The sequence below is a fragment of the Triturus cristatus genome, chromosome 2_1 (genome assembly GCF_964204655.1).
Source record: "Triturus cristatus chromosome 2_1, aTriCri1.1, whole genome shotgun sequence".
Classification (NCBI taxonomy): Eukaryota; Metazoa; Chordata; class Amphibia; order Caudata; family Salamandridae; genus Triturus; species Triturus cristatus.
The window spans coordinates 370,781,297-370,803,557 of record NC_140581.1 but is presented as its reverse complement, the minus strand read 5'-3'; the positions used below and the strand labels follow the sequence as shown (position 1 = coordinate 370,803,557).

Genomic DNA, 22,261 nt, shown 5'->3' with positions numbered 1-22,261 from the left:
CATATATGCCCACCCGCCTCCCCGGTAACCTCTATCTCTTCCAGTACTATCTTACTTAGATACATTACACATGGACATCCTTTGCTATTTCTTACTAACTCCATCACAACCCTCCATGGCAAAACAATCTGAAGATGGAGTCGATGCCCATGCGCACTATCATCCTAAGGAGTCACCTACCTCGTGACTACAAAGCAGCTCCTCTCCTCCAAGGGAGATGTTGCTGGCAAGATGAAGTCTTTGGCAGTTCCTCCACAGCTTTGAGTGGTGACACCGCTTTTTGGATGAGCCGGGTCTGTGCAATTGTCGAGGTACAGCAGCAAGGAAGGGTTTTGCGTGATGGGGAAATCCTCAGTTACCGCATGGTGGGCTCTGCTTTGTCCTTGTTTCTTCTTCAAGCAGACATATCTTATTTCTGCACCTAAATACTCAAATTAGTGGTGTTAAGGGGAGTGAAGGGTAGTAGACAATGGGCTACTTACCCTTGGGGTCACTTCACCCCCTAGATGACCATTTCCAGTGGTGAGTGGCCATCACCCTGCCCCAGCGTTCCTAATTCCACCACACATAAGATGGTGGAATCCTTTCTTTCGTCTTCACTTCAGGCTGCACACCCTAGAGGTGTGTCCAGCCTGGCAATGCAACACGCCTCCGGACTATCTATTTTCCAGCCTGTCCTGGTGCCAAATGGCCCTCAGGCGGTGGGGGGGGGGGGCCATCTCCCATGTCTGGGGGAAGCCTGGGTCACATATCAAAGGCAGCAGTGACCTTTGAAGCCTCTGACCTTGACATGCTATTCTCACTAGCCTTCCTGCTGAAGTAGGTGATAACACCTCCTGCCAGAGCAGGCATTGTTCTCATCCTCCTGAGACCAAGGGCTGTCACCTGTAGGGGGTGAGAAACCTGTTTGTGGTGGCAGGCTGGTCAAGACCAGCCAGCCAGCACACAAGAGGGACTAGTAAGGTTTCAGGGGGCAACACCAAGGTGCCCCCTGCATGCATGTAGTAATCTAGTTCTGGCACCAGTACAGATTTATTAAGACAAGGTGTTAGATACCAAACACCATAGGTTTTAGTGAAGCCATTATGTAACTGGGTAACTTGTTTTGACCACTGCCCAGTATGTACCTAAATATGGCTTCCCTGTTCACTTGAAATATCTTTTAATAGGACTAGACATCACAGGGGCATATCTGCTCATGCAGATATGTCCTCACATAAAATGTAATGCACCCTGCCTTTGGGCCCTAAGGCCTGCTGTAGGGGTAGCTTACATATATTATATGCATTGACTTTGGCATGGCACACAGGAGTGTGCCATATCATGTTTTTACTCATGGTTTGCACTGTGTCACGTAGCCTGCAATGGCATTCTGTGTGCAATTTTTGTTTGGGTCCCTTAGGAAGCCATAAGATATGCTGCATCACTTAGGGACCCTCTTTAGTACCCTTGCCTTAGGTACCATTTACTAGGGACTTACAGATGTGCTAATGTCCTGTGCCAATTGTAAAACAACCAGCATCCAATAGCTAAAAAGGTAACAAAGTCGGGGAGGGGGGGGGCAAGTCTAACAAAAACCCAGTTTCCCAAACTCCTCTTGCTAGTAATGCGTCATTATCAAATTTTTTTCTTTCCGCCTTTGGTTACGGGCATGTGCTCCGGTTTGGCACAGTCGTGGTGCACTGTTTTGATTTACACGGTTCCTTCCCTCCATCAGCATTAGCGATCTCATTTCTATTTCCCTTCCATTTGGTTAGACTATTCCTGAATCGATCAGGCGGCTCTCTGTTGACCTCGGGCCCTTCTGCGCCTTTTTCCATCTTCAGGCGCATTTCCCCCACCATATCCTCACGGTGATGGAACTGATCCCTTTTCGCTACTGTCCTCGCTGTCACACAAAATACTCTTGGACCGATCTCCATCAGGTCTGCAATTTGTGTGTCTCCACCGAGAACAATGAGGCTGCTTGCGACACTTGCCGCTCCTTCCTTTCCAAGAAAACACTGCACGACTATGGAGCTCAACATCTCAACATGTCACAGAGGAGCGGAAAAGATATACTGAGGACATTGAGGAGGAACACCATCTACAAGCATCAGCTGCAGACAAAGGGACTTTTTCCTCCCGGCTACAGCACCAACTCTGTGCTGGAAATTGAAGAACTTCTGCAGGGCAGCCAGCTGTGAGTACAGTGCCCCTCCCTCCGCGACAACGATCCCACGCTGAACATCCCTTTCCAAAGTTTCATCCAGCTCCTTTGGAACACAGGAGGCAGATTGCTCATTTGCCACTGCTTTCGGGCCGTGGTCAACACAGACCAAAATCTTAGGATGGAACGCCCAGCTCGGTGCCGAAGAGTAAATCGAGACTGACTACTTCGGCATCGACGCTCCCTCCTCGGAGATGAGCTGACCATCGGAGCCAACAACTTAAACATCAAAGCCAAAAGCGGCATCCGAGCTGATTCCATCAGCTCCAACCAGCAAGTTTGGTTGGATCGGGGACTGTCTAACCGATCCTTCATAAACTGCAAGAAGAGATCGCCGACCGCCGGAAACATCTCATGAGACATCCCCACATGGGCTAGATTTTATCAGCCTTCTGGAATCTGCCGCTCAACCATCCAAACGGCAACTGTCCTTCGAAGAAACTTTGGACATGCCATGCTTTGTCACACCTCCGCCATCTTTCACGACCCTTACATGCTAGTCATTACACCTAGGTTGGAACAAATATATAAAGCTTCTCTAACTCAACCCTCTACATCCGGGGCCAGCTTCCACCCGACTCTAGTGGTCACAACCACCCATAAAAAGACCAACTCTCAGAGCACTGGTGATGCCCCTTCACCTGATAGAGAGAGTAAGCGAATAGATGCGGCAGGTAAGAGGGTAGCTATGCAATCAGCCAACCACTGGCGGATTGCCAATTCTACTGGTCTGCTTTCTATGTATGACCGTACCCATTGGGATGAAATTGAGTAACTCCTTCAACATCTCCCAGAGGAGCACAGGAAAAGGGGCTACAAGATTGTTCTTGAAGGAAAGCAGACATCCAACACCACTATACGGTGCTACTTAAATACTGCAGACACTGCTGCAAAGGAAGGCAAACTTCCGTGGAGGTTCCAAGACCACCTTCTCTAAACCCTCCACCTCGTACCAATAACCACACACCCAACAGACCTCCCCCAGAGGCTATTTTCGAGGATCCTGCAGAGAAAACAACTTGAAAGGCAGAGGTAAAGGTGGCTCCCCCAAAGGAGCTGCCAACACCACTAAGCCCTGTCTTGCCTCTCCTTCCCCCCCAACCATATAACACCAGTTAGGGGTTGTCTCCAAGGGTTCTTACCCGCTTGGCAGAACGTCAACTCCAACCAGTGGGTATTGGATATTGTCCAACATGGTTATTGTCGGGGGCTCACTTCCACACCTCCCAACGTTCCACCTCGCAAATACAAACTCTATCCACAGCACCAAAGGCTATTCAGGCAGGAGCTCCAAGTTCTCCTCCATAAAGGAGCCATAGAACCCATCCCCTATCATCAGCAGGGCATGGGAGTTTACTCACTATACTTCCTAATCCCCAAAAAGGACGAGTCCCTCAGACCAATTTTGGATCTCAGGCTCCTAAACAAATACATTCTCTCAGAGCACTTTCACATGGTCACTGTTCAGGATGTCATCCTGCTACTACAACAAGGCAACTTCATGGCCACACTTGACCTCAAAGATGCCTAATTCCACATTCTAATTCATCCGGGACATCACCGGTACCTCAGATTTATAGTCAGCGGATGCATTACCAGTTCAAGGTGCTCCCCTTCAAAGTCACTATGGCACCCAGAGTTTACACCAACTGGTGGCCACTCACCTGCACAGACAGGGTATCCACATCTTCCCCTATCTGGACGACTGGCTCATCAAGAGTGCCACTCGTCAAAAATGTCACCAGCACACTCAGGTTACCATCAGCCTACTTAACGAACTAGGTTTTACTATCAACACCACAAAATCCCACTTCCAACCCCTACAGTTCCAGCCTTATCTGGGGGCATATCTATATTCCGAGGTGGGCATGGGCTACCCAAATACTGCCAGGATACAATTTTGTCATCCCTCCTTTTCAACCAGACCAACAAGTCACAGTCAGGACAGTTATGCGTCTCCTCTGCATGATGACCTCATGCATCGATATACTATCCTATGCCGGGTTACACATCTGTCCATTACAAGAGTGCTTAGCACACCAATGGTCTCAAGCGAAGGGTCAATAGGACGATCTAGTGTTGGTGGGTTATTGAAATTATCGCTCACTGCAATGGTTGAAACACCAACAACTTGTTACAGGGACGGCTTTTTCTCGATCGAGTCCTGCAGAGGACCATCACAACAGCCACCTCCCTTAGGGTGGGAGGAGCAAACTCACAGGACCTGACTGTTCAAGGCCAGTGGAAACCCAGTCACAAGGGTCTCCACATAAATTACCTAAAACTTTTAGCTATTCACCATGCATAAAAAGCTTTCCCTCCCCACCTCATTGGAAAGGTAGTCCTCATCAGAATGGCCGACATGATCCCCTCAGCTTTCTCATTTAGCCCAGAACATATGGAGGTGGGCACTCATACACAACATCCATTTGTTGAAGGAATACTTTCCAGGAGTGGACAACAACTTTGCCAACCTCTTCAGCTAGATGCAGCTGTAGGAAAGTGGGTTTTGTTGCAGTACCCTGCGGCACAAGGGACTTGTATGTGGGCCAGAGTTGTGCCAATTGTGGTAACAAAGGTACATTTTTGGGAAAGAGCACAGGCACTGGAAACCTGGTTAGCAGGAAACCAATCAATCAATCGGGGGTTTATAAAGCGCACTACTCGCCCGTCAGGGTCTCAAGGCGCTGGGGGTGGGCTCCGGATCAGTCGAAGAGCCAGGTCTTGAGGTCCTTCCTGAAGGTGTGCAGGGTTTGCGAGCGTCTGATGTTAACGGGGAGCTCGTTCCAGGTCTTTGCTGCGATGTAGGAGAAGGCTTGCCCTCCTGTTCGGCTTCTGCGGATGCGGGGGACCTCTACCAGGGCGAGGTCGGCGGAGTGGAGGTTCCTCTTGGGTGCGTGGAAGGATTGTCTCTTGTTGAGGTACTTGGGTCCGATGTTGTTGAGGGCTTTGTAGGCGTGGGTGAGGAGTTTGAAGGTGACCCTCTTCTCGACCGGAGCCAGTGGAGGTCTCGCAGGTGTCGGGTCATGTGTTCGTGGCGTGGGGTCCCGAGGACGAGTCTGGCGGTGGCATTTTGGATGGTCTGGAGTCTGTGAAGGAGAGATCTGTTGATTCCGGCGTATAGGGCGTTGCCATAGTCAAGTCTGCTGGTTATGACTGCGTGGGTGACAGTCTTTCTGCAGGAAGGGGGGAATCCATTTGAAGGTCTTAAGGAGGATGTGCAGGCAGTTGAAACTAGTGGAAGCGACGGCGTTGACCTTGCGGTTCATGGCAAGAGAGGAGTCCAGGATCATGCCGAAGTTGCATGCGTGGTCCGTAGGGGTGGGTGAGTTCCCTAAGGCGGGGGGCCACCAGGAGTTGTCCGGGAGTCTGATCCTCTGGGTTCTGCCGGAGAGGAAAGATCGGATCCAGTCAAGGGCGGCTACTTGTATCCGGGCATCGCGAAGTCTGGCTGCAAGGGTGCGATGGGAGACAGTGTCGAAAGCTGTGGAGAGGTCTAGAAGGATGAGGGCCACGGTGTGTCCCCCACGAGTAGCAGGCGGATGTTGTCTGTGGTGGCGAGGAGAGAGTTCTCGGTGCTGTGGTTGCTGCGGAATCCGGACTGCGATGCGTCTGGGATGGAGTTCTCTTCGATGAAGGTGGTCAGCTGAGTGTTCACGAGTCTCTGTGTGACCTTGGCAGCGAAAGGGAGGAGGAAGATGGGCAGGTAGTTTTTCCGGTCCGTAGGGTCTGCCGTCGGTTTCTTGAGGAGGGGTTTAACCTCCGCCCGCTTCCAGTCGTCTGGGAAGATGCTGGCCACAAAGGAAGCGTTGATGGTCCGTCCCAGTTCGGGTGCGATGGCAGCGGCCATGTGGAATATGTGCAGTGAGTAGGGGTCTGTGGGAGCTCCTGAGTGGGTTTTAAGCATGGTCGCGGTGATGTGTTCGATGGTAGCCTAGATGTGAATGGAATGGAGATGGCTATACGAACTGTTGAGCCGATGGACGGGGTAGTCGAGGCTAAAGAGAAGGGGACTAATAGACATACCTCAAGGGTGACCCATGTTCTATCGTGGAACATAGCCGGCCTTCAGACCAAACTAGCTCTCCCTGAGTGGAATGAACTTATCGAGAAGTACGATGTCTGCATGTTCCAGGAGACCTGGAGCACGGTTCTCCTATACAAATCTGGCTATACTACATTTTTTGTTCCAGCTTCCTGGTCAGGGAAAGGCCGTCCATCAGGGGGCCTTCTCATATGGATTAATATTTTTTCTGAATTGGTCAATTGCCACGGGTAATCTCGATTCAGCAGACTTATTACATTTATCGATTAAAGGTTCAACCACAAATAAAAAAAATTGAGCTTTTTAATATCTATGCTGGAGGGTCTCCTGGGGCCCAAGTATCCTCAACACTTGCTGCTCTAGATCGAGAGTCATCACTTCTTTATCCTCTTGCTAATATTATTGTAGCGGGAGATTTTAACTGTACCTTCGAACCATTGAGTAGTGAGGACCTGCTGGGCACGAATGAGACAGATAACAAATGGGATATCCCAACTCTTACTATAGCCCCTATCAAGAAGTGGTCCCAAATGGCTATTCAAATGAACGCCTTAACGCTCGAATGTGACCTAAGAGCAGTAAATGGCCGGACACCCTCAGATCAGCATGGGGCTAATACTTTTAATAGAATCAGTTCACCATCACGCATAGATTATATCCTGATTAGCGTCCATTTATGGGGTGATCTCATAGATATGGCAGTAAAAGACACCCTGGATAGCGATCATAATCCACTCTGTATGCAAATAAAAAATAAATGGGGACCCAATGATTCTAAAGCAAAGGAGCCCCTTAGATTGGTAACGAAAGAGTTTGAGCCCTCTAATTGTAACCGTCGGCTTAAATGTCGCAAGGTTGCAAATCAGGATGACAAGCTTTTCAGCATAACTGAATTGTTGAACCACAAGATCAAAGAGCTCGACTCGATAGGTGACAATTTAGAAATAACTCATGACTCCTGTTTTCCTGATTTTTACCAAAATTTAATGATAAGGCTGGGACAATTTTTTACCATCAAGGTCAGTAAAACAGGGAAGGGAAACTGAATATCGCCCAAGAATCCTTGGCATTCAGTTGCATGCAGGGGTAAGAGGAAGGCGCTATCTATAGCCCTTAGAGGGAAAGATGTGGGCTTAATTAGAATGGCTAGGAAGGACTATGCTAGATCCCAAGTGGCAGCAAAGCGCGAGTGGGAAGAGGCCCACTGGCAGGAGCTTAAGTCAGCCTCACGACAGAAAGATCCAATGCTATTCTGGGAGATAATAAGGGGACTCGTAAAGGATCTGAGCCGGTACCCAACCATATTACGGGGCAACAATGGTATGATCCTTTCCATGACCTATACTCTGGTATGGTGGATGTTTCATATATAGAAGATGAACATCACCCCTATACACTGGGAGATTCCTTATCGGTAGAACTTTTTGACCTACAGGAGGTAGCCCAGGCAATAGGAAATATAGCCCCCGGCAAAGCAGCAGGTCAGGATGGCATACCTGGCGATCTCCTTTTGTATGACCAAAAATCTTGGGCACAGTTTATTTTACGGCTGTTAACCTTATAGCTAGAGGCCATGCAGTCCCTGAATCCTGGAAGGGGGCGGAGGTGGTTGTGATCTATAAAAAGGGGGATAGGGAGGACCCTGCCAACTACAGGCCGATCAGTCTAATAGATGTGATACAAAAGGTGGTTGGCAGGGTGCTCCTTATGAGGTTAAGGCTGTGGATGGAGGAAGGTGATATTTTGTCGCACTTCCAGGCTGGTTTTAGGGGGCGAGTGGGTACGATGGATCAGGTCTTAAGATTCTTTATGATCTATTGGAAGACCATGGTCATAGGGAAAGGCAGTTTGTATTTGGCCTTCATTGATCTGAAGACTGCTTTTGAGCTGGTCCCCCGCCACAGGCTTTGGCAGGTGTTGCGTGAGTTGGATACCCCCCCCATGGTTCTGGATTTTATTAGACGCCTCCATGAGGGCAACTATGCCAGGATTAGGTGGGGGACTCAGGGACAGCTAACAGAGAGGATCGAGGTGAATAGGGGGGTACGCCAGGGCTGTGTAATGGCGCCGACCTTGTTCTCCCTCTTTGTGAATGGGGTGGTAGACCATTTGAGGGAGTTTCCGGCCGACGCACCAGTCCTGGCGGGTGAAAAAATCCCGACCCTCCTGTACGCCGACGATACCCTCCTGCTGTCAAAATGCCCAAGTGGTCTCCAGAGGCTGTTAGATAGATTTGGCCTGTTTTGTTCTGGGCGAGGCCTAACCATTAATACTGCTAAAACAAAATTGTTGACTAAATCCCCCTCGAAGCGGTTTAGAAATAACATCACCCTTGAAGGAAAACCATTAGACCTAGTTGAGTCTTTTGACTATTTGGGTATACGGGTAACTAGTGATATGAAGTGGAGTTCCCATTTGACAAAAATGCTTCTAAACCACAAGCGGGTATCCGGGGTGATCTTAAGAGAACAACAACTCTCTGCAAGCAAACCAATATCCCCGGCCCTTGTGGTTTATGAAGGTAAAGCACTCCCCTCAGCCCTGTATGGGGCCGAACTCTGGGGTTTTGAGAACACCACTGACCTAGTGAGATCGGAGAACAAGTTTTTTTAGAGGTCTGGTTTCCCTTCCAATCTCTATTCAAGCCCCTGTATTTAGATCTGGGCAGATGTTCAATCAAAGATATTGCACGCCTCCGCCCTCTACTTTTCTGGGCCCTTATCAGATCGACCCCAGAGCTGTCCTTCTATGCAGCAGCCTTTAGCGATATCATCCAAGCGGACATAGGCCAGAGGGTCAAATGGATCTCCAATTTGAGGCGTCTATTATCTGACATAGGTCTAGGGGAGGCATGGTTTAGCCAGACCCCGCCTGCCAAACAGGTTATAAAAAAAAAGCTTATTGGAATTGGGTGGAGGGGGTTCAAGAGACCAATGCGGATAGGGGAACCCTCACTGAGCGGTTCATGGAATACAAGCCTGTTCGGAAGTTGGAAGCATATCTTGATTTTATCCAAACTCCTAGAGATAGGTCCCTATATATGAAACTGAGAATCGGAACTCTTCCTATTAATGATTTAATAGCAAGCTGGAGGGGGATCGATCGATTGGCATTAGTAACAGCAGCAGCGCCATGCCCAGGATGTGGAGCTCGTACCGAGTCCATTGCCCACTTTGTTTGCTTGCCCAATTTACAGACATATCAGAAGCAAGTGGTTAAGACCTGTTTGTATATTGCTGGGCTCAAGAAATTATCTGTCTGTTTTACGTGTTCTCAGGACAGATCCTACCTCCCTCACTGTGATCAGCAGGGTGGCAAAATACCTGGGATGCGCATGGGTGCTACGTTCAAAGTTTTTAACACTAAAAAATATGGATTAGGCCTATACGAACTGTTTTTTACTATACTGATGTATATTACTTTTATGATACTTCAATCTTAGGGGGTTTCCCCATTTCTTTTATCTTTCGTTTTTATATATAAAATGGATTTTATCTTTCAATTTGTAAATGAATTGTCATTGCTAGTTCTATACCAAATTATTTCCATGAATTGTATAAGGATTGATTCTGCTTTTATGTTATATTTTGTATCGAATAAAGCTTCTATCTTCTTCTGTTCGATGGTAGCGGGCTTCCAGGTCGAGATTTTTGGCTGGTCAGCTGCGATTGGGGGGAAGAGGGGGTGATGTCCTTCGTTGGTTCGCTGTAGTTATCGTAGAAAACCTTGATCATATGTTAGTGTGTTGAGTTTGTCGCAGAGTTGTTGGGAGGGTGTGATGTCCGTGGCTTCGCTGGGTGGCTTGGTGAGCTGCTGTATGACGCTGAGCAGTTCCTTGGCGTTGGTTGCGTTGGCCTGGGCTTTGTCCTTCATGAGGGTCCATTTGGTTTCCCTAATGCGCTGGTGGTAATTCTTCAGGGCGCTCCAGTGGGTGTTCCTTGCTTCTGTGGTTTTCTGGTTTTGCCAGGTTTTCTCTAGGCGTCTGCACGAGCGTCTGGCTTCTTGTAGTTACGTGGTGAACCAGGTGGCCTTAAGTGGGCGTTGCTTGGCGGGGTGCCGGAGGGGTGCGAGTATGTCGGCGCTGCGGGCGATCCAGCGGTGGAGTTCCGTGATTGCGGCGTTAGTGTCTGTTGTGGCGCGGGGGGGGGGGGGTCTTGGCGGAGGGTAGTTGTGAGGAGTTCCTCTGTGACCTTGCTCCAGCTTCTTTGTGGCGTTCGTGGGATGGGCTTGGGTGTGCTGGTGGTGTTGAAGGTGAAATGGACGCAGTGGTCTGTCCAGGGCGGCTGGGTGGTGTGGCTGAACCGGATGTTGGTCCCTCCCTCGAAGATAGGGTCCAGGGTGTGGCCAGCTCTGTGCATGGGTGTGTCGACCAGCTGTTTCCGTCCGAGGTTGGCGAGGCTGTCAAGAAAGTTGATGGAGTGGGGGTTGTTGATGTGGAAATTCAGGTCCCCGTGGAGGATGTAGTCCGTGGAGGCGATTGCGTGGGGTGCAGCAAGCTCGGCGATGGTGTTTGCGGACTGGGTGCGCGGGCCCGGAGGTCTGTAGATGAGGGTGCCGCGTAGCGTGGTCCTGGACTGGTCTGGATCTGGAAGTGCAGGTGTTCCGTGCCGGAGTGGGGGTCACTTGTGCTGGAAGTGGAGAGTCGGAGGGGGGTCTTGTGTGCGATGGCGAGTCCTCCTGGGCGGTGGGGGTGGTCTTTTCTGTGGACCTTGTAGCCGTCCGTGATGGCAGTGGCGGCGATGCCGGGGCTGGAGGTGGCGTTGGTCCGGGTTTCTGAGAAAAAGGCGACGTCGTGCGAGAGGGTGTCGATCAGATCCCAGACCTCTGCGGCGTGTCGGTGTAGGGATCGCACGTTAAGGAGGATGCAGGTCAGGGTGTTGGTGGTGTATGCGTCTGGCGAGCCTTCAGTGGTGGTGGGGTTGTTGTCGGTGGTGAAGGATCTGTGACAGGCTCTGCGCGCAATCTCTCCATGGGTGGTGTTCGGTGAGACACTTGCGCAGTCGGTGTGTCTTCCGGGGTTGAGGGTGGTAGAATCGTAGCGGTGGGTCCTGGAAGAGCCAGGGTTCCTGGCGCTGGTCGCGTACGTGCGCAGACAGGCTTGCCATAGGCTCGCCAGCGGCGCAGCCGCTGCATGACCACACAGCGGTCTGCATTATGTAGGGGAGGGGAGGGATGCTCAGCTGGGAGGCGGGAAAAGGAAGGCGCGGGGGAGGGGGGGTCCGAGTGGGTAGTGGCGGGAAGCGTGGGCTGGGGACGGCGAGAGGGGCAAAAGCAAGAAAAGGCAGGAAAAATAAATAAAAAACAGAGTCCAAATAACAATTGTGGCACACAAATACAGAGGCAAGCGCAGTATTAAGAAAAACGCAAACGGACAATACTCCTGAGGGCAGCAGATTCAAACACGAGGCAGGGTGTCCCGAGGCAGCTGCAGATCGCAGGAGCTGTGGGGAGAGTGCAGGCCTGTGACCGAGGTCAAGGTCTTACGCCGCACATTTTCAAGAAGATAGACAAAATAATTAAAGCACAGAGGAGTGGTGGATTCCTGCTTCCACCATCTCTGCCAAACAAAGAGCTACATCTTAGCGCCGGATATTAAAGAGTGGCGGGTTCCTGCCTTTGAAACAAAGGACAGTGTTTTCCGACGACCCTAAAGTGCGAGAAGAGGTGGCAAAAATCAAACCTATCGCACTTGCTGCCTCTTCCCCCTGCCCCACAGCTAAAATACAGACAAAATATCTCTTCTTCGCCTCTCTAATACTGTCTTCCGAATCTGTACACGGTCGACGAAGAAGAACTTTCTCTGCTTCCAGCCGGTTCCCTGCAGCCTGCACCTCAACTTCCGCTCCAGTGTATACTCAGTCAAAGATACTTCAGTCAGGCAAAAAGTGTGGGGGGTACTGCAACAGAAATCCACTTTCCTACATAAATCTTTTAGGAGAATACAACAGCTTTTTGTTGCTTTCTTCAAACTCCATAAAGGAAGGCCCTTTCTAAATCAGGCATTGCTAAGTGGACTGTTAAATGCATCCAGAGATTCTATTCTAAAGCTAAAAGAACCTTTACCATCTTGACTAGAGCCCACTCCACTCGGAAAAAGAAGCCTCCATGGCATTCCTTAGGTACATTCCTAGAGCTGACATTTGTAATGCAGCTACATGGTCAACACCACATACTTTTACAAAACATTATTGTGTGGATGTGCTGGCATGCCAACAAGCCAATGTTGGCCAGGCAGTTCTACGTACACTTTTTGAAACTACTGCAACTTCCATAGGCTAGTCCCCACTTTTCTGGGAGGACTGCTTTACAGTCTGTGCACAGCATGTGTATCCACAGCCACAGATGCCTCGAACGGAAAATTGTACTTACCCAGTAAGCATCTGTTCGTGGCATGTAGTGATGTAGATTCACATGCACCCACCCTCCTCCCCTCACACCTGTGGCTGTTGCAGTTACCTCAATCCTCTTTCTTTGCATGGACATCTCTCTATACAACGCTTCGCTTCACGTTCCATCCTCACCCACCATGCGGGAAAACAATCTAACAATATAGCCGATGACCTTGCGCATTACCAGCAAGAGGAGGAGTCCCAATGCCTTGTGACTCGAAAGACTTTCTTTGAAGAAAAACAACTTGTACACATCCTGGCCAACACTGGTTGGTAGGATTATGCACAGTATCTGAATCTACAGCACTACATGCCACAAGCAGATGCTTACCGGGTGAAAGAGCGTGCGAGAGAGAGCGAAAGAGAGAGAGAGAGATTACCAATTGCCGGTCGCCAGTAGGTAGTTATAGTTAGGACCTAGCTTTTTTTGTTTTGCTAATAACTTTGGCGCTGTTTAACAAATCTTCACGAAATGTTTAAAACTAGTTTTCCACTCACTTCAGCTGCTGTCTGGAAAGTTTTGGGGTGATTCGTCAAATGGGGGCTGAGAAAAAAGGTGGGCCCCAAGACACATTTTCCCATGCAATTTCCCATAGGGATTTTAGACATGACTAGAGCGCAAACAGCTGAACAGAATTGCATCAAATTTGGCAGAAAGCTAGATCTTGGTCCAGAAAAATCTTTTTGTAATTTGGTGTAAATCTGTTCAGTAGTTTGGGAGTTATTAAAGAAAAAAGATTTACGCATATCTAAAGATGTGCAGGGTCGCGGATCCGACCGATCTCAAAATGAGTTCTGATTGGCTGCCACCACTTCCATTAGGAAGTGGTGGCAGTCATCTTGGGACTCTGATTCGGCATTTGAGATGTCATCAGTGATGTCATTGACCATGTTATGAGTGATGTGATATGTGAGGTCATAAGCAGTGCATTGCGGGGTCTCGAGTTCTAGTTAGCTGCTGAATTTTGCTGTTTTTGTACGAGTGAAAACTGAGCCGAACTATAACGTTCTTGTAATCTTTGTTTTTTCAGTGAATTTGTAAGGTTTTTTTTTAAATTCCATTTCCTAACTATAAAGCCACTGTAACCTTTGATTCTTATTTAAAAGGTTTTTTTAAATGCTAATTCCTAACTATAACATCCCTGTCACCTTTTTCTTTCTCAGTGAATTTCTGTTTTTTTTAAATAAGTAATGGCATTTGCAGAGTGGTGGAGAAAGGGAACTTGGCCTCAGACCAGCTCTCAGGAATCCAGCTTTGTAGGACTTAAAGGAGGTACAAGGAGGGCTTCTTGGCTCCCATAGTCCCTCAGGAGTAAAGTGAGCTTCATCCCCCAACCAGTAGTGCGCAAAGAGCCACATTTGCAGAGTGGTGGAGAAAGGGGACATAGCCTCCGAAGACCCCTTAGCAATCCCGATGTGTTGGACTTATTGGAGGTAACAGGAGGGGAGGGCCAACTATTCCTCCTGTTCCCTCCAGTGAGTCCCACACAGCAGGATTTCTGAGATGTCGGAGGCCACGTACCCATTCTCCCCCCCACTCTGCAAACACGCCTCCTGGTGCGCTACTAGTAGGGGGATGAAGTCCCCTTGGCTATGAGGGTCCTTGTGAGCCAACTACCCCTCCTGTTACCTCCAGTAAGTCCCACACAGTGGGTTTACTGAGAGGTTTTCGGTGGCCACGCTTCCTTTCTCCACCACTCTGCAAATATGCCTTCTGGCACGCTGCTTGTTGGGGAATAAGTCCCCTTGGGTCTTGAGGGTCCTTGGGGGCCAGCTAGCCCTCCTGCTACCGCCAGCAAGACACACACAGCTGGATTGCTGAGAGGTGGTCAGGGGCCACGCCCCTTTTCTCCACCACTCTGCAAACACACCTCCTGGCGCACTGCTGCTTGGGGGAAGAAGTCCACTGTAGTCCTGAGGCCCTCAAGAGGCAAGGAGACTTCATCCCCCCACCAGCAGTGCTCTTGGAGGAGTATTTGCAAAGTGGTGGATAAAAGTGGTGTGGTCTCTGACCACCTCTCAGCAATCCTACTGTAGGGCTTACTGGAGGTCTTGTTGGTACCTAAGGACTGTCAGCAGCCAAGGGGACTCCACCCCTCCCTCACCCTCCCCCCAGCCAGCAGTGTGGCAGGAGGCGCGTTTGCAAAGTGGTAGAGAAAGGGGGCCGGGCCTACGGCGAGTTGCTGGGCTTTTTTTTATTTTCTAAAGGAAGGGGGCTGCTTAGCCCCCCTTCGCTGGTGCTGATTTCGGCCCGGGGACCCCAACCTCAGGGGCCAAGCATTTTAAGAAGGGGGGGCCATGTGGCCTCCCTCCCCAGGCCGACTTCGGCTCCGGGGACCCCATCCCTCAGGGGCCTAGGCTTTTTTTTTTCTTTTCTAAATAATGAAGGTGGCCACGTTGTCCCCCCTTCCCTGAGCTAATTTTGGCCCCCGGGGACCCCATCCCACGGGGCCTGCCCTTTTTTTTTTTTTTAAACATGGAAGGGGGTTGCTTGGCCAATTTCGGCCCCAGGGACCTCATCCCGTGCGATGTTGCCTCTCCGTTGGGGACAGCAGAGATGAGCCTGAAGGCCCTTGCATTCCCTGCTGGCTCCTCACCTTCTGCGGGAGCCGGCATTGCTTTGAGACCCAGGGAGCTGTTAACATGCATGGGAACCCTAAGACTACTGTAACCAAGTGTGCTTTTTTGGACCAAAACAGTATTTCGCCTTTTACCCAATTTTTGTTTTATATTGGCGAGGGCCTAGTAGCTCTCCAAATAATTACGTTTTACAACAACCATAACAAAACGAGTATTGACAAAGCCAAAAAGCTGTCCGCCAACACCTGATGCATTGGATTAACGCTTTTGATCTAAATGCGTGCCTCTCCTTCCCACCACATACCGCTGTTTTATTTGTTTATTTGTTTTCCCCTCTTCTGCTCTCCATGCATGTGTGAAGCATCCATTTTCTATTCTTTATATACTGTAAATGAATAACTACGTATAAAAAAAGAAAGTCAACGATGAGCCACTGCAGTAGCCCCCATGTGCAAACACAGTGCTCTTGGAACACTTTTTGTTGTACTATGAGAATAGCCATTGTCGATGGCCGGGGTCAGCATACATGAGCAATCATCTTGGAAAAAAAGTCTTGTACAGTAGAGCAAAAAGCATTCCAAGAGAGCTGCATGCACATGCATTCCAACTCACTGACGGCCTTTGTGGAGTTATTATACTTTATAAATTTGCCATTCCAAGATGGCCATCAGCCATTTTCCAACAGTAAATTCATTAGCTTGTTCACTTTGAGGGAGTAAATTAAGAGTGGGTCTTCTGTTTTTCTTCTTCCTTCATCTTCTTAGTTCACAGATGCCCATTCTGGGTCTTGTGCAGATGGAGCGCATGGTATTGTGTAGTATGTTATAAATACCACAACTATAAAATGGGTACCTCGTGTAATATAAATTTAATTTGGGTTATTAAGTTGTGGATCTGCTCTGTCATGAGGTACCCTTGCTAAGCATTTATTACGTGCATTAAGTGCAGCTGTTTATTATAATTGATGTTTTATTGCCTTCATTTCTTTTTTTTTTTTTTAGCTAAAGGAGAAATTGAAGCTATAGTAGTGCCTAGCTGCATAGGAGTCCTGCTAATCATTCTCCTTGGAATAATATTTTGCTTTAGCAACCGAAACCTGTAAGTATCATACTGTTACATAGAAGCAACAGTATTAGAATATTTTGGCTTCTAAAGTTGACTTTTCATTTTACTAGGGTGTTCGCATAAGCATTACCCTACTTCACAGACCCCCTTTTTTCGATAATTGTAATACATTTTATGACATTTAGAAAACGTTTGTAGTTCACTAAACTAGATCAGCCAGCTACGGGAAATGATTTGCTAAACTGACTATTTCAAATTCTCTAATCCGTTTTCTTTATTAAAAATTCTGTAAGTTCGTACTAGTACTTTCGTTTGTGCCTCAAATGGCATTTCAATTGGTTGCTTTGAATCATGTACCAAGACACTACATACATACTTTAATTACATCAGCCAGCCTATGCACAAAAGAGGTAAATAGCCTTTACAATGCAGTCTTCATCATTCAGGTAAGTATTTGTACCTGTACCATACATGCCTTTGCCACACAGGTAAGTATTTCTTGTTATAACTTTATGGTAGTGGTAAATGGAGATAAAGGTAATTTTAGAGTTTAGGGCTGGCAGTAGTAAAGTAAGGGTAATGTTAGAGGTGGGTAGTAGTAAAGGAAGGTAAGTGTAAATTTATGATTAAGTGGTGGAGAGTGGTAAAGGGTTGCAAGGATAGCTTTAGGGTTTAGGCTTCAGTAGAGGTAAAGGGAGGTAGAGGTAATTTTAGGTTTTAGGGATGGCTACTAATCAAGGGAGTAATGGTTATTTCAGGGTCTAAAGGTGAGTAATAGTACAGGGAGGTTAGGAGTAAATAAAAAACATCGGGGGCTTGGCGGTGTTCTCTGCAAAAGAATAATTAACTTGCGTTGTAGTCGTGAGATAGTACTACTTTGTGAAACATCTGAAATATACGCATAAAATATGACTGCTTAGTATGAGTAGGATAGCTTTTCATTGTATCATGGGATGAAATCCTGATATTTTATTATTCCTAGAAGTTTGACACATTGGGAAAGTGTTTGCTGACCCCCGATCCCAAGTGAATCAGATAGCAGAGATTAAATTAATTGGAAGAATCAGATTAGGAAATGTTGACTTGAAGGGTGGATTTTCTAAGAGTTAGGGAAAAGTCAAAAATGTATGGATTGTAGATGTAATTGTGTACAATTCTAAAGTTTTGAGGATTCATCGAAAGCCCTGAGTGCACGCTGGAAATGTATGTAACTTATCAATTTCTACGCATACTCTAGTCCCTCCTTGTCTGCGCCATCAAATTGCCTACATAGTAGCCAATCCACCTGACATTGTATGGATAAAAAAAAAAGTTGCAGCCTTTTTATTTTATTTTTGCTTTTTCCTTTTTCTTCATAAGGAAAACATTGACCCCTCCCCATTCGTTTGGGGGGAAAAAATCCTTTGAAATGGGAATTCGGGGTGTCCGTTCCTACCCATTAATTACACTTTTTGAGGTAGCTATAATTTCAATTCCAGCACGGGGAAGTCCTTACAAAATATTTATGAATGCCCACGAATGTAAGAGTACAGTGCATTTTGCATAGCCCGTCACTCCCTTCATGCAATACCCTTAAATGTAGTATTGAGTAAAATCTGCCGTACTAGTAGTTTTTAGGTCGAGCCTAGACAGCGCATGCGCTGTCGCAAGACCTGTAGTAAACAAAATATGGAGGGTCATTTGTCCTGCCACTTGCCATTGGGTCTTTCTGGCATTGCCCTTCTTATGTGGCTGATTGTTGGCTGGCGATCAGTCACGTAATTTCCGTTTTCTGCCGAGGCAGCACCGACTAAGTACAGTTTACTTACGCTGTACTTGTTTATTAGTTCCTTTGATGACTACTTATTTTATTTCATGGTAATGATTTATAAATCAAATAATCTTTATTTCGATCATCAAAGATACAAACACATAACAATTGATAAAATTTGAAAGTCCCCATCATTCCAGACATTTTAAATATAAACAATGATTTAGCGCCAGCAGACGCTTCATAGCTTTGACATTTACAGGCGTAGCACATTATGTAAAGCACAGCGCCGGCATTCAAATTACAATATGCGCGCCGCGCTTTAAGTTTAGCTCGGTATTATTTCTTTCGGAGCAGTTTTTACGAGCACTCCTCATGCTACATTATGCCGCCTCCCAGACCGCAATGCTACCCCCTGCCCTCCCCCACACCCTCCCCCCTAATTGTTGCATCTGCAGCACGCGATACTCTTTTTCGTTAAGTATGTCAGCCGCGCGTTTCTTTTGTTGTGCACGACGCGGCTGCCAACCTCCATATTTTAATTAGTGGATTAGTTGTTATTTCTTTGTTATTTTATTAGGACCAGTTTTTACGGGCACTGAACATGCTGGGTTATGTTATGCTGCCTCACAAACTGCATTTCACCCACTCACTGCCTTCTGTGCCGTGTCATGTTGGACGCTCTCGCCCTTTGCTGTCTGTGCTCTCTCCTCCAGCAGGGCCGGGCCCTGCGGCTCTACGCCAAACACAGCACAGTGTCCACCCGGCACTGGCCCACCGGAAGACCCGAGGACGTGGGTCTCTGAGTGGACTACAATGACCTCGGCAGAGCGGACCGGCGGTATCGGTGCCTGCACATGAGCCAGCCCTGGAGCAGCGGGCAAAGCAAATTGGCAGCGCTGTATGACGAAGCTGCCTTTAAGCTCCGGGTGCGCACTGCTGCCCCGGGACCCCCCAGCCCTGTCTTTCCCCACCAGCATCTCTTCCACTACATGAAGAGGATTTACAGCTGCTGTAAACTGGGCTTCACCTGCAGGAAAAACAAGGATCTCCAGGGACGAGTAGTATTAGGTTAAAATCTCTTCATACCACTGCACAGTAGCATCAAAGCGCATTTACCGGTCTGTGTCCCGAGACGTATATTGCTAATATAAAATTCCCTGAAAAAGTTAACATTACTTACCTCTTACCCCCAGTTTAAGACTTGGCTATTCTCCCAGGTCTATAACTAATTAACTCTCACTACACATGTCAACGCATCTCTGCTAAGCGCCAAGAAACCGCTGGTGTACGTGCGCTCTATAAATAATTTTATCATATCACTTAAACTTCCCATAAATAGCAGAATCTTCCTAAGTTTCAATGACACAATTTCTTTACGGGTTGATGGAATTATTCCTTCATTGAATTCTTCATAGGACCACTGGTCTCGCTGAATTTGATTGTCCAAATTTGTAAGAATTTCGATGTTGGTGCATGTTAGTGCAAATAATCTCTGTGACCCCCCTCCCCCTCCCATTTCTCATATATGAGGTCCTGTTTTAATCAAAAAGAAACCTTTTTGATGAATGTTGTATGAAACATAAAAACATTTGTCTACAAAATGTCTGTATTGTATTTTCACAAATCACACACATTAAAAATATATGTAAGGAAAACGGTATTTAAAACCATCTGTTTAAACTTTATTCAAGGCATCATGCAGGGCAAGATTCTCTGCAGAACAGAGCTGGCTGGTGTCGATGCACATTGAAGTCCCATGACCACTATATGTCATTGTTATAGTTTAGAGTTTGTATCATACTCCTTAAAGCGTTGCACCCAATCGTATTTCAGGCATTACCAGTGCCATGAGTGTTGCAGGTTTGCTGTTTGCTAATGCGCCAACACAAAGTAATCACTGGTTGCGCCAACACAAAGTAATCACTGGTTGCTTCAAGGTGTTCCCAATATAGATACTAGAATAGGAAGAAATAAATGTACAATTCATTTTGATAAAATATTCATCAGAGGGTGTTTTAGGCATCTCTGCATGACGCTTGAGATAGCTTTGAAACACCCTTCTTAGACTGAAGGGGTCGCGAGCTGGTAGCATTATACCAATGCTACAAGAAAATAAAATGCAAACAATGAATGCTAATTGTAGGACCCGCACGCACCGGGTGGTTATGGTGTTCTCCATCACTTAGGGTACTGGGGTCTCGGAAGCCCTCTGTTCTTGCTACGGTGTAGCTATCAATTGCGCAGCAGGTGCAAGAGCACCGAGGCCCAGGGTTCTTAGGGGCTCTCTGCATCCCACTCATAGCTGTCTTGTTTTTACCAAACCAGATGACAGGGGGACGTGTTCCTTTCTTGCATTAGGGCGCCCTTGGTACCATTGCAGGAAATAGCGCTTTCTAATTGAATCTCACGTTTTATAGCGCATTTGGCTCATCGTTTCACTCCGAGGTATGTAATCGACTGCTTGGGAAAAGCTTGAGAGAGTGAAGCTTTGTGGGGATATATACACTGTGCAAAGTACATTCAGCCCAGGACCGTTTTCCGAGTACATGCAAGAAGCTCTCTAGAGGGAGGCGGTGTTGTAAACTTTTTTGGCGGCACAGTGTCCTGTATGTTATACGCATGCATCAGTTGTGCACGACGCCCATTGTGGCCCAAACTTTCACAAAATGCTTTCTATCATCTATTCTGGGTTTGAGAAATGTAACACTATCAGAATTAGCGTAGAAAAATTATTTTAAATGTACCTCGCGACTTTATGCTTTCAGTAGCCTCAAAGCCATCAGTCGACTTCTGGGGAGGCCATCCAAGACGGGAGAGAGAAGAAGCATTTGCAATGCAATAGGTCTTGCATTCATGCGAGTTTAAGTTGTTGGCATTGTGAGAAGTTGGCCTGATGTATGATGTCACTAGTTATAGTGTACACCTTATATCAGTCCAAATACCCTTATGGTGATTGGTTGTAAAGTCAACCTTATAGACCAGCTATCCTAGTGGTAGCATGGACAAGAGCAGTCTTAGGCTAAACTCTGAATGGCATGTGAAGCCAGCTGTGATACCATATATAATCCCTTGAATACCAAATGAAAGGACACCACAACAGATATATATATAAAATAAAGTGTATTTATTCTAAGCAAACCCTCAGCACTCTTTATGAGATTAGAGGTAAGTACAACACAGTCTTATTAATGCATACAGTAAGTCACACAGGTAAGTAATACAGTTAGGCCCTAGGGGCCACGCAAACCATATACCAAGTAAGTGGTATAAGAACCACTGTCACGGAAATAGAATAGGCCTAGGCCTAGGGAATCGCTGGGGCTACACTACACTAGCGTTAGTTAGGAAGTGGGAGGCCCACGGGATTCGTGTGCAGAGTGGAAACACTCGCGCGTAATGCGTAAAAGTCAATAGCAATAGTACAGTTTAGAAAACGGTAGATTTAGGACACTTCCGGAGTAGCTAGGAAGTTGAGACTTGAAAACTAGACACTAGGATAGTCACTATCCTGATGAGCACCGGAGTACCCAAGTTACCTAGCCCACAGGCTGCGGGTGCATAGGGGTGAAGATGCGTCGTTTTCGTCGTCGACTCCTATGGATGCCTGAAGAAAGATGCTGACAGGCAGTCAGTGAAGAGTGTCCGGTGGATCCCAAGGCTGGGATCAAGAAGAGAGGAGACCTGCAAGCAGAAGGGACAGAGTCAAGGTCACTAGCCAGTGACCACGTGGAACCAGGAAGGAACCAGGCGATGTCGTGAAGAATGCAGGTGAAGGTGAAGCTTGTCGCTGCAGCCAGGAGGACCAGGAAGCGTCGAGGACGACCAGGACCAGGAGGCGAGCTGTCCCACGAAGGCTCTTGCTGTCGGCGGCGTCGAAGTTGGACTAGGACTCACCAAGCCTTGGCAAGCGGAACCCACGAAGAACAAAGGACTTGCTTCTGGTGCAGACCAGGAAGGTCTGGGGTGCTTCTTCTTTGCAGAGAAGCGGGAGCCAGTCTGGAGGAGCCAAACCAGCGCAGAAGATTTCAGGGTGCGTCGTCACAGAGGCCACTAGCCAGCGGGCAAGCAACCGGACAGACGCGGCAAGCAGAAAAATGCTGAAGGCCCCCACGCAGGACTCGTGGAGTGTGGGGGGCTGATCTTCGGTGCAGATGGTGCTTGGGGTTGGGGCTTCTCAATCCCCGGTGCACAACTTCGAGGGTACCTCAGAAGCTGCGCTG

At 47.7% G+C, this 22,261-nt stretch overlaps 1 protein-coding gene across 6 annotated transcripts in view; it reads left to right on the top strand.

Moving 5' to 3' along the window:
• The window catches only part of IL6ST (interleukin 6 cytokine family signal transducer), a 563,892-nt gene that overhangs the window by 515,961 nt on the left and 25,670 nt on the right, over positions 1-22,261 (top strand). For all 6 annotated transcript variants that reach the window (XM_085631350.1, XM_085631355.1, XM_085631352.1 and 3 more), the window contains one exon: positions 16,225-16,321. In XM_085631350.1, the coding sequence (XP_085487476.1) occupies positions 16,225-16,321 (97 nt within the window). The remainder of the gene's footprint in view (positions 1-16,224; positions 16,322-22,261) is intronic.